At 47.2% G+C, this 13,179-nt stretch overlaps 1 protein-coding gene across 1 annotated transcript in view; it reads right to left on the reverse strand.

Annotated features, from left to right (window-relative positions):
- Nucleotides 1–13,179, reverse strand: part of LOC119955097 (fibronectin-like) — a 50,785-nt gene that overhangs the window by 13,817 nt on the left and 23,789 nt on the right. Inside the window, exon 7 of the mRNA XM_038780969.1 lies at nucleotides 9,301–9,483. Coding sequence (XP_038636897.1) covers nucleotides 9,301–9,483 — 183 coding nt within the window. The remainder of the gene's footprint in view (nucleotides 1–9,300; nucleotides 9,484–13,179) is intronic.

Below are 13,179 nucleotides of genomic sequence, written 5' to 3' on the forward strand. Positions count from 1 at the left end.
ACACAGAGAAAATGTGCAAACTCCACATGGTCAGTGACCCAGAGCCGGGATCGAACCTGGGTCCTTGGCGCCGTGAGGCGACAGGGCTAACCCACTGCATCACCATGCTGCCCCATATATAATTTAAAAACTTGATTACTTAAACTACATGTGGAGCTGGAGTGCTAATTAAACAGAAGAGCCTCCAGCAAAAAGATCTGGGTTCTGGCTAACATCATATGTGCACTCAAATCCTGTAAGTCCTGAGATATTTTAAAGTATTGTAAATAAACCTGTCTGGGCTTACAATCAGTGTCATTTCTGCATTACTCTGAAATAAATCAGGTGCATAACACGTACAGCAACCCAGTGAACTCATAAAAGCAGACGTTAAGAGGTGTAATTGAGCTTTTATATGGTAGGTAGGAGGGAAGTGCAGGTTGACGCTGCCAAATTTAGCTCTTGCTGAAGCGATCAGTCAGCTTTCACTAGTTAATCAGGTTATCATGTCTACAACAAAACCATGTTTCGTGTTCGAGCTCCCACACCTTCAGCGACAGTGAACAACAAATTAAACCTCTTGATTTCGCACATTGTATGGGTGAATTTCCAGAACATGTTTGCCCATTTGCTGCAAAGGCTTTGGCAGCAGAACAGCGCCCTCGGCAACTGGCAAAAGCATGGTCTACATTACATTTAAGAGATTTCCATTGCTCCCCAACCAAAGTTCTAGTGGAGAACATCATTCTCTCCAACTTGCAGAGTGGTCACCTCCCTCACTGGACAAAGATTCCAGAGGTACATTCCAACTGGTCATTTAGTTGGACAGCCCGTTTGTGATGCAGAGCGACGGCAGCAGTGCGAGTTCAATTCCCGTGCCGGCTGAGATTTTTCATGAAGGCCTCGCCTTCTCAACCTTGCCCCTCACCACCAGTCAGCTCTCTCTCGAAGGAAAAATTACCCTTGGTCCTCAGGGACTGTGACCACATTGACATTTTTATGCATGAATGAGATGAGAAATTAAATATTCTAGATTATCATAGAATTTACAGTGCAGAAGGCCATTCGGCCCATCAAGTCTGCACCGGCTCTTGGAAAGAGCACTCTACCCAAGGTCAACACCTCCACCCTATCCCCATAACCCAGTAACCCCACCCAACACTAAGGGCAGTTTTGGACACTAAGGGCAATCTATCATGGCCAATCCACCTAACCTGCACATCTTTGGACTGGGGAGGAAACCGGAGCACCCGGAGGAAACCCACGCACACACGGGGAGGATGTGCAGACTCCGCACAGACAGTGATCCAAGTCGGAATCGAACCTGGGACCCTGGAGCTGTGAAGCAATTGTGCTATCCACAATGCTACCGTGCTGCCCAGATAGATCCACGGTGATTTTCTCTCCCTTAACCAGGGGTCAGTGTGGGCAATTGCAGTCTCAGGAGTTGCCCTGATAGATTTATGGAGAGACAGTGGCATAGTGGTATTGTCACTGTGTCTCTGCATTACCAGTCCAGAGTAATGTTCTGGGGATCCAGGTTTAAATCTCACCACTGCAACCATGAAAGTTGAATTAAATGAAAAGTCTAATGATGACCATGAAACCGTTGTCGATTGTTGTAAAAACCCATCTGGTTCACTAATGTCCTTGAGGGAAGGAAATATGCCATCCTTACCTGGTCTGGCCTACATGTGACTCCAGATCCACAGCAATGTGGGGTTGACTTAACTGCAAGGGCACTTAGGGTTGGGCAATAAATGTGGCCCAGCCAGCCCACATCCCATGAACGAATAAAGAAAGAAGTTAGCAACAAGGACTTTCATCCAGACTCGAAACGTTAGCTCCCTTCTCCCTCCACAGATGCAGTCAGACATGCTGCGATTGTTCAGTATTTTCTGTTTTTGTGTCTTGCATTTCTATTGTTCCTTTCACAGCTTCAGGATGTCACAAAGTGTTTTACAGCCAATGATGTACCTCCCAAGTGGAGTTACTTTTGCAATGTACGAAATGTAGCAGCTACTTTGTGCAGAGCAAGATCCCACCTACAAGCAATGAGATAATGACCGAACAATCTGTTTTGGAAGTGTTGGTTGAGATAATTGGCCAATAATTGGAGGAGATAATACCCTGTTCTGCTTTGTAACAATGCAATGTTATATTCTATGTTCACCTGAGAGGACTGATGAGTTTCGGTCTTTTCTGTACTCTGACAGTGCAGCACCCTCAGTAGTAGCCTAGCTTTTGTGCCTGGCGCATTGCTACATGGCACAGAATGCTGGGCCGGCTACATGCGCCGCATAAAGGCTCTGGAAGGCTTCCATCAGAGACAGCCAAATTCATTGGTAGGACTAAATTGCGAATAATGAATTTCCTCATCATATTGGGCACTCTCCAGAAAATGAAGCTTAAGATGGGGCAGCACGGTAGCATTGTGGATAGCACAATCGCTTCACAGCTCCAGGGTCCCAGGTTCGATTCCGGCTTGGGTCACTGTCTGTGCGGAGTCTGCACATCCTCCCCGTGTGTGCGTGGGTTTCCTCCGGGTGCTCCGGTTTCCTCCCACAGTCCAAAGATGTGCAGGTTAGGTGGATTGGCCATGCTAAATTGCCCTTAGTGTCCAAAATTGCCCTTAGTGTTGGGTGGGGTTACTGGGTTATGGGGATAGGGTGGAGTTGTTGACCTTGGTAGGGTGCTCTTTCCAAGAGCCGGTGCAGACTCGATGGGCTGAATGGCCTCCTTCTGCACTGTAAATTCTATGAATTCTATGGGTACGCCATCTCTCCACCCACAGATAACTACAGAATACCCAAGCAGTTATTCTATAGGAACTTTCTCAAAGGAAGCAACATCAAGGTCCACAGTGCTAAAGATACAAGGACATCTTTTAAAAATCCTTAAATTCTCTGCATTGCAGATTGTCATGTGCTTATAATAATGTAATTCCTTGAGTTCATTTGCTGTATAGGACACCAAGGCCTTAATCTCTCATAAGGGAGTGTGTAAACATGTTCTGGATTCATTTATTAAGATGAGGCACATGAGAACAGGTCTATAGAGGTGCAAGCTTGAAGGCACCAGAGCTGTGTGTGGGTGCTCTGCTCAAAGCAAAAGTGAAACTAAGACCTAATCACATGACACATTTCCCTTCTTGTGATGTCATGCTCCATCTTTTGAAGGTAAATGAACGTATGAACAAGGGTCAGGAGGCCATTCAGCCCCTCAAGCTTGCTCCACCATTTAATAAGATCATAGATAATCTGACAGTTACCTCAAATCAGCATCCCACCCACCCAGGTAACCTTTTGCCCTCTTGCTTATCAAGAATCTGTCTAGTTCTGCCTTAACAATATTCAAAGATTCCGCTTCGACCACCTTCTCAGGAAGAATGTTCCCAAGACTCATGGCTCTCTGAGAAAGATTTTTGCCTCATCTCCATTTTCAATGGGTGACCCCTTATTTCTGAACAGTGACCCCTAAATCTAGATACTCCCACAAGAGCAAACGTCTTGTCGAGAGGGCTAAGAATACAAGACCAGGGATGTACTTCTGAGGCTATGTAAGGCTCTGGTCAGACCCCATTTGGAGTATTGTGAGCAGTTTTCGGCCCCGTTTCTAAGGAAGGATGTGCTGGCCTTGGAAAGGGTCCAGAGGACGTTCACAAGAATGATCCCTGGATCGTATGAAGAACGGTTGAGGACTGTATTCGTTTGGAGTTTAGAAGGATGAGGGGGATCGTATTGAAACTTACAGGATACTGCGAGGCCTGGAAAGAGTGGACGTGGAGAGGATGTTTCCACTTGTAGGAAAAACTAGAAACAGAGGGCACAATTTCAGACTAAAGGTTTGATCCTTTAAAACAGAGATGAGGAGGAATTTCTTCAGCTAGAGGATGGTGAATCTGGAACTCTTTTCCGCAGAAGGCCAAATTACTGTATCTTTAAGACATAGATAGGTTCGTGATTAATAAGGGGATTAGGGGTTATGGAGAGAAGGCAGGAAATGGGGACGAGAAAAATATCAGCCATGATTGAATGGTGGAGCAGACTCGATGGGCCGAGTGGCCTAATTCTGCTCCTATGTCTTATGGTCTTATGACCTTCTCCACAAGGCCCCTCAGGATCTTGTATGTTTCAATTAGGTACATTATAATGCAGACTCTTAGGAAAACATTGCAGCCAACTAGCTCGCAGAGGCAAAAAGTGAAATTTAGTTCAAACGAGCTTCAAGGATCATCTATTCTAACCGCAACACCCAATGGGCCTAGAGGAAGGCCAGGGGTGGTTGCAGTTCTGTGGACATCCATGCCGAAAAGGACTGTTTGCTAAAAGAGTGAACAATTGCCTCATATCGCAGAGAAACGCTGCCCCTGCAATAACCCCAAAATCGCCAACAATATTATTTTTTAAAAGGAAGTTGAGAACGAAGTTTGATTTGCTGTTATTGGCTGACATTTCTACCATTGTCGAGCGACAACAACAAAACCAAGTTACTTGCCACGACAGACATCAAAACCAATACGTTTTGAGCAAGGAGAAAGAGTTTTAGTGAGAAATTACTCTTCAAGTGAGAAGTGGCTACCTGCCATAAAATTCTCAAAGACGGGCCTATTTCTTGTCCGGTACACCGATAATGACAGTGTTTGGATGAGTCACACAGATCAAATCCTTGCTTCAAAATGAGAATTTGCAGAGTCAGTATCTGAAAGACCACAATCTGACACTCAAGGTTTGAAATTCCCTGAACCGATGATCATGACTGAGGGACTGGTTTAGCACAGTGGGTTAAACAGCTGGCTTCTAATGTAGAACAATGCCGGCAGCGCGGGATCAATTCCTGTACCGGCATCCGGACAGGCGCCGGAATGTGGTGCATAGGGGCTTTTCACAGTAACTTCTTGAAGCCTACTTGTGACAATAAGCGATTATTATTATTGTTATTGATTCTAATTCTAACAGCACCAGTAGAAGCTGAAGAAGAACCAACTTTCTTAGACGATGTGCCTGAGCCAGGAGGTGAACAGGCTACACAGAGAGTGTGAAAACAAAGACTCCTGAACGATGGATTCTTCCTATGCAGAATCTAAAAGTCCACCTAAAAGACTCCCGCACTGATATACATAAAACTTCATTTTGCGATACTTGGCGAAGTAATGATTATTCATAATGGGTTGTCGTACTACTGGAGTAAAGGGTGAGGGATTTTTTATATTGTAACCAATGCACCTTTGTGCATGATGGGGCTGGTGTAGCTCAGTTGGCTGGACAGCTTGTTCGTGATGCAGAGCGAGGCCAAAAGCGTGGGTTCAATTCCCGTACCGGCTGAGGTTATTCATAAAGGCCCCGCCTTCGCAACATTGTCCTTTGACTGATTTAATCCTCATGTTCAGCTCTCCTCCCTCAAAATGGAAAGTCATCTGATACTATGGCAACTTTTTTTTTAAAATTTAGATTACCCAATTATTTTTTCCAATTAAGGGACAATTTAGTGTGGCCAATCCACCTACTCTACACATTTTTGGGTTCTGGGGGCGAAACCCACGCAGACACGGGGAGAATGTGCAAACTCCACACGGACAGTGACCCAGAACCGGGATCGAACCTGGGACCTGAGCGTCGTGAAGCAGCTGTGCTAACCACTAGGCCACCGTGCTGCCCTCTACTGTGGCAACTTTACTGTGTAGCGTGTCACATGATTTTGTGGTGACATCATCAGAGGCGTTTGGGAGATTTTTCCTCCCTTCCACCTTGGACTCTGAACAATCAACACCTCTGGTCAAGTAACCTACAGTGTAGCAACCTTTTCATTCTGGGAAGTAAAAGCAAAACCCGTTAAAAGATAACATCCAGTATCTCAGAAACCCAGTTGGACTCATTCATACAGACCGGGACAATCCCAAGTTCTATCAGCAGAATATGTTGATCCTTTTTGAGAATAATATCAAGCAGGGTCCCTGCTCGCTACCTAGTGATGGGAGCACTCATGGATGCGAATCTTGAAAAGAACGAGAAGAAAGATCTACTGGGGTTCAATGGTCACCACAGAATGGTAGGATGTAGGTTCCTCACAGGGCCATACCTCATCTGAGCCAGACTAATGGTGAAATTTAAGGATGATGTGGAGATGCCGGCGTTGGACTGGGGTGAGCACAGTAGGAAGTCTTACAACACCAGGTTAAAGTCCAACAGGTTTGTTTCAAACACTAGCTTTTGGAGCACTGCTCCTTCCTCAGGTGAATGACGAGATATGTTCCAGAAACATTTATATAGACAAAGTCAAAGATGCCAGACAATGCTTGGAATGCGAGCATTTGCGGGTAATTAAATCTTTACAGATCCAGAGAGAGGGGTAACCCCACGTTAAAGAGGTGTGAATTGTCTCGAGCCAGGACAGTTGGTAGGATTTTGCAAGTCCAGGACAGATGGTGGGGGATGGATGTAATGCGACATGAATCCAAGATCCCGGTTGAGGCCACACTCATGCGTGTGGAACTTGGCTAGAAATTTCTGCTCGGCAAGTTTGCGTTATCGCATGTCCTGAAGGCCGCCTTGGGGAACGCTTACCCGGAGATCAGTGGCTGAATGCCCTTGACTGCTGAAGTGTTCCCCGACTGGAAGGGAACATTCCTGCCTGGTGACTGTCGCGTGATGTCCGTTCATTCGTTGTCGCAGCGTCTGCATGGTCTCGCCAATGTACCACGCTTCGGGGCATCCTTTCCTGCAGCGTACGAGGTAGACAACATTGGCCGAGTCGCACGAGTATGTACCGCGTACCTGGTGGGTGGTGTTCTCAGATGATCTGGCACGTCTTGCAGAGATTGCCATGGCAGGGCTCTGTGGTGTCATGGTCTCTGTTCTGAAGGCTGAGTAGTTTGCTGCAAACAACGGTTTGTTTGAGGTTGCGCGGTTGTTTGAAGGCAAGTAGTCTTCGCAGCCTTCAACACATCATCGATGAAGATGAACAGCTTGCCAAGGTCATCCCCAACTACTTGCCTTCAAACAATTTGATGGAATTACAGGCTGTTCCAACAGTCAGACAAAAAGGCGTGTCCCCGAGAAACATGGGGCTGGGTGATCAGAGAATCAAGCACCCACCGATTGAATTCTGCCGAAGTGTTTGTGTGCGCCATCACACACGGCCACCATTAGCAGATAGGATTGGGCAGCGCAGAACCCACACCACACCCTGTCAGATCTACTTTGGTTAGTCTGAGGAGCAGATGGAACAATACAACATGAGTCATATAGCATCAGAAAGGCCTTGTGACGCACTCACACCGATTGGCCATGTGAATTTGGTTTCTCACACACTTGGGAGGTAAAATCATTCGAAAAATAATTCTTTGCCATAGCCTGTCATCCATTTGTGCATGAATCCATTCAAGCTTTGGTGAAATTATCTGGTTTTATTTAAAACTCAAACAAATCTCACCGCCTAAGTGTGGTGGTATGAATGGGAGCACTGCCATTGGTGCAGAGCATTGGTTTCCCATTGGCTCTGGCTGGTAATGTGCCTCTCGTCTGATTGGCTGGAACTAGTCGTGTGACTGCTCACCAATTGGTCGAGAGGCAAGTAGACCCCGCCTCCGAGGCGGGGTATAAGTACCCAGAGTTCCCGGCGGTCGGCCTTTCTCTGTAGTCGACCACCGGGCTAACAACTAGCTGATTAAAGCCACAGTTTGGATCTTCACCGTGCCTCGCGTCCAATTGAGGGTACATCACTAATCCCAAACATATGTTATCTAATCTGCTGGGAAGTCAGGATAAGGTTTCGGTATCTATTTTCCAAATCTAAGTGATACTTCAAGGTGCATTCTGCCTGTTTGCACCAAAAGTCTCCACAGTGGCCTCTGGTCTCAAAGCTTAGCCTCAAGGTTACATTTGTTCCGTCTCAAGCAGTCAAATGACAAATGAACTTATTCTTAGCATGGTTTAGTTGTAGGCTTGTCACCTCTGGGTCAGATGATTTTGGGTTCAAGTCCCACTCCAGAGACTCGAGTGGAAAATCTCGGCTGACACTGCGGTGCAGCATCGAGGGAGGGCTGCACGGTCAGTGGACCGTCTTTCAGATGAAACCTAAATGAAAGACCCATCTGTGCGCTCAGGTGCATGTGGAAGATTTTACACCACATGGTTTGGGCTTTTCTACCTGGTCTCCTGGTCAATATTCATCTCAATCTCTCTGTAATAAATTATCTGATCATTATCCCATTGCTGCTTGGGAGGCCTTGCTATGTGTTAATTTGATTGTTGCATTTCCCAGAGCTGGATTTTGCTGTGGCCCCGGGACCCCCAACGAAACACTGTGGTGAGCTGAACCACAAGAGTGATGTCTGCCGCTTAGTGCTGGGAGTAGCATTTTTAAAAATATAAATTTAGAGTACCCAATTCATTTTTTCCATCTAAGGGGCAATTTAGCGTGGCCAATCCACCTACCCTGCACATCTTTGGGTTGTGGGGGTGAGACCAACGCAAACACGGGGAGAATGTGCAAACTCCACACGGACAGTGACCCAGAGTCGGGATCGAATCTGGGACCTCGGCGCCGTGAGGCAGCAATGCTAACCACTGCACCATCGTGCTGCCCTATGCTGTAAATAATGCAATAAAGCATTAATTGCTTTGTGGAGGCATTTGCCACTCTGTCAGGAGGATGCCCCGCCTTAAGAGACTTGCCAGCCAATTGTATGGCAAGCAGCGCCTTAGTCCCAGTAGCGCCATTCACAGTGGAGTGGTCAGTGCTGGAATTACAGGCTGTTCCAACAGTCAGAGGCTTGGACTTCAGGAGTCCATGGTATCAACAGGTTCAGGCTGGTGTGGGGAGTGTGAGGTGGGGTAGGGTCTGGGTCTCAGAGGCTCTGAAGGGTGGGTACAGGGGTAAGGATGATATGGGGCGTGGATGCCTCCAATAGACACTGGGAACCCACAAAAAAGGTCCTCCCACCAGCTCCCCCACATTGCGCAATGCCAGGTCACGCAGCTAAATCCTCCAGGATCCCCCATAGTTTGGGCCTCCTCGTTTTGTGGATAAAGTAGTGCTGGGGTGGGATGAGTGGTTATTAATTGGTCGCTTAACCATCATCATAGATCCAAGGCATGTAGAATGTACAACGCAACCACGTGTCTACCCTCCCCCCAACTGCATCAAACCTACCAGACAGACAGTGTCAAATCCAGCCACTCGATTACAACAGCGTCTACATTTCAAAATGTAAGTGATCGGCTGTGAAGCTCTTCGGGCTGTTCTGAAGTCATGAAAGGCAGAAGTTATTTTGTTCCCTTTTCCCCACGTCGCTGAGAGCTGATTGCCTTCACCTCTTACCTGTGATCAGTGACTGTGTATTGGCTGAGACGAGGCTGACAGTGTGGGCAGTGCTGGGTCTCCCAATACTGTAGTAGTGCAGAGTGCAGTCCCTCAGAGAACTCGCACTCCCATGAGGGGCCCATAAGATCACAGCACTGGTGGTGGAGATGGCTGTTAAACTCAGAGTTCCCGGCATTGTTTCTAAAAAAGGAAGTATTATTACCAAACAAATAATGAACATCATCACCATAGAGCCCAATATCTTATTAGAGATTAATTTCCCAGTGACCGACATAAATGGCCAAACAATAAGATTTCACATTTTAAGACTTTTTCTGTAACAAACACATTAAAATCACCTCGATCAAACAGCAGTGAAAGAGAGAAGGACATGCCCGTGCAGTGCCCTAGCAGTTCTCCTTGGCACACATTAGCACTGCTAGGCAGGGCCGGCCCAAGGTACCGGCAACTCGGGCAGTCGCCCGGGGCGCCATGTGCTAGGGGGCGCCAGAGACTCGGGTCCCGCGCATGCGCAGTTGGGCCGGTGCCAACCAGCGCATGCGCGGTGACCGCCCTCCCCCAGGGCGGCCCCCTCCGGGCCCCCCCTCCGGCCTCCCCCCCCCTCCGTCCTCCCCTCCCGCCCCCCCCCCCCCCCCCCCTCCGGCCCCCCTCCGTCCGCCCCCCCCGGCCCAGCCAGCCGCAGTGACGGTGTAAACCACTCCCTCTGAATTGTTCTTGTTTGAGAGGCTCAAAATTTAGACTAAAAAAGTCAGCTGTGCAGCTGGACGCTGAAAAATATGTGGGATAATTCTGTCCACCATGTGGAGCTGCCTTCAAACCATCCCCGTTGACACCAAAGCCCTCGTTATCCTGACCAACTGGGCTCAGAACCTGGCCTGGACTGTTATTCAGCTCACTCACTGTTAACTGGAAGTAATTGGGTAAGTTTCAACAGAGTTAGGAACATAGGAACAGGAGTAGACCATTCGGCCCGTCGAGCCTGCTCTGCCATTCAATACGATCATGGCTGATTGGGCACTTTAACGCCTTTTACCCCTCACACTATCCCCGTAACCCTTTACATTACTGTCAGTCATAAAGCTCTCAATCTCTACATCAAACATACCCAATGACTGAGTTTGCACAGCCCTCGGGGGTACAGAATTCCCAATATTCACAACCCTCTGCGTAAAGAAACATCTCCTCATCTCGGTCCGAAGTGGAAACCTCCTTATGGCCACTGGTTCATCGCAACTCTCTTCCTCCTCGAGGATGCAGAGGCTAACTGTTCTGTGTTCCTATCTCCAGCTGGCTGAGCATAGGTCAGCACTGGTGTCACGACAGAGAATGTCTGCGCTGCACACCACTGCATTGCACAGCACAGCACCACCCTCTGCAAGGTGCAGATAGACGGATGGCCAGAATGGAAGATACTATTCAGGGAAACAGGAGGAGGCCAGTTCAGGTGGTGGATCAGTTCCACCATTCAATTAGGTCATCACTGATCTGCACCTCCATTCTGTTCACCCACCTTTTACTCAATGTAGCTTGATCTAATAAAATATTATCAAACTCATCTGAAAAGCTCCCACTGACACATAATCCACAGATATCTCCAACTTTGTGGCGTAAAAATGTTTCCCGATTTCATACTTAAACAACCTATTGATCCCTTACTCTGGATCATTCCTCAATCATAGAATCCCTACAGTGCAGAAGGAGGCCATTCCGCCCATCGAGTCTGCCACCGACCATTCAAAAGATCACCCTACACAGACCCAATCCCTGTAGCCCTATCCCTGTAACCCCCACCTAATCTTTGGACACTAAGGGGCAATTTAGCGTGGCCAATCCACCTAACCTGCACATCTTCGGGTTGTGGGAGGAAACTTGTGCACCCAGAGGGAACCCACGCAGACACGGGAAGAATGTGCAAACTCCACACATGCAGTCACCCAAGGTCAGAATCGAACCTGGGTCCCTGATGCTGTGAGGCAGCAGTGCTAACCAGTGTACTCAAGGGAGTACCTTTCCCTGTAACTAATCACCTTTACTCAAGCGAGGTTTCTGAAATCCAGCCTCATAATCAGCCCCTTAAAGCCTGGTATCATTCCGGTACATCTGTGCTCTCCTCACTTTCAGTGACATTTTTGATGCCCAAAATTGAACATAGTACTCCAGATGTGGTCTAACCGCACATTTATCTATCTGAAAAACGCCTTTTTCCCTGTGGAATTCCAGCCCCCTTTGAGATAAAGGTCAGTGTTCGCTTGGTCTTTTTGATTTCTTTTGTAACTGTGCACGATCCTTCAGTGCTTTCTTCTCTTGGACATCTAAATATCTACCCCTCCTCAGTTCTTAGTATTCCAACCAATGAAGATTCCCAACAGACTGCCCTTAAAACCTGACTCCGAATTATGGATTGTGCACGACCAATCCATCTAGTGCCCCGAGGAAAGTTTCTTTCCCGACCTCCCACAGTAAATGACTAAAGACTCAACAACAAGTACCTGCCCTCCATTCTCCATCATAAACATGGCTGTCAACCAGAAACAAAATGGCTGCAGCTCAGGTGGGGCAGCAGAGCTATCTTTGAAATACTGATGTTGCCTTGCCTGTTGTTGCTGTTTCTCTTAGTCTGCAGTTTGTCAGATTGTCCCAGTGGAGCAGAATGTTTTAGTCATTGCCAGGCACCCGAGACCAGGAGACTTCATTGGGATGAGATTTCCACGGTTCTACTAGATCAGGAATCATCTGCAATTTTACTGTAATTGTATGGGGCAGTTTTGGTGTCCTTAACTGAGGAAGGATTTTCTTGCTTTGGAGGGAGCGCAGCAGAGGTTTACCAGGCTGATTCCTGGATGGCGGGACTGTCATACGAGGAGAGGCTAAGTCGGTTAAGGATTATATTCATTGGAGTTTAGAAGAGTGAGAGGGGATCTCATAAAGACTTGTAAAATTCTAACAGGATTAGACAGGGTAGATTCAGAAAGAATGTTCCCAATGATGGGGCAGTCCAGACCCAGGGGTCATGGTTTGAGGATAAGGGGTGAGGACTGAGGTGAGGAGAAATTTCTTCACCCAGAGAAGGGTAAATCTGTGGAATTCACTACCACAGAAAGTAGTTGAGGCCAAAACACTGTGCAATTTCAAGCAGGTATTAGATATACCGTATATACTCGCGTAACATGCGACTTTTGAGCATCTAATTTGAAGCCTAAATTTCGGGGGTCGCATGATACGCGAGGTACAAAAATCACGGGTGTGAAATGCTGGCCAAGATAAGTCACATAGCATCCAGCTGCTTTACTAGCGTCGTTCAGCCACTTGCCGTTTCCATTCATAAAAACATGAATGGAAACGTCAAGTGGCTGGACATCTTCCCATCAGAATGCTGTGGTCAAAATCTGAAGAGTAGTATTCTGATGGGAAGATGGGAAGAGTGGATTCTGCTGTGAAAGCTGTTCGCGATTCTACTCTTCTCTTCTAAATCTGAAGATACTACTCTTCAGATTTTGACCACAGCATTCTGATGGGAAGATGTTCAGCCACTTGACGTTTCCATTCATGTTTTTATGAATGGAAACGGCAAGTGGCTGAACGACGCGAGTAAAGCCAGCTGGAAATCTGTTCGAATCGCGAACAGCTTTCACAGCAGAATCAACTCTGCAGAAACCACACACAATGATACCATTTGGAAGTTTTAGTTTCCAAAATTAATTTCCAAAAAAGTCACTCGCATGATACATGAGGTATACCATAAAATCATGTTTTGGGGACGAAAATTTAGGGGTTGCATGATACGCGAGATCGAAGGATACGCGAGTATATACGGTAGCTCTTGGGGCTAAAGGAATATGTGGGGAAGGTGGGATCAGGGCATTGAACTTGATGGTC

The sequence above is a fragment of the Scyliorhinus canicula genome, chromosome 20, assembly GCF_902713615.1.
Source record: "Scyliorhinus canicula chromosome 20, sScyCan1.1, whole genome shotgun sequence".
Taxonomy (NCBI): Eukaryota; Metazoa; Chordata; class Chondrichthyes; order Carcharhiniformes; family Scyliorhinidae; genus Scyliorhinus; species Scyliorhinus canicula.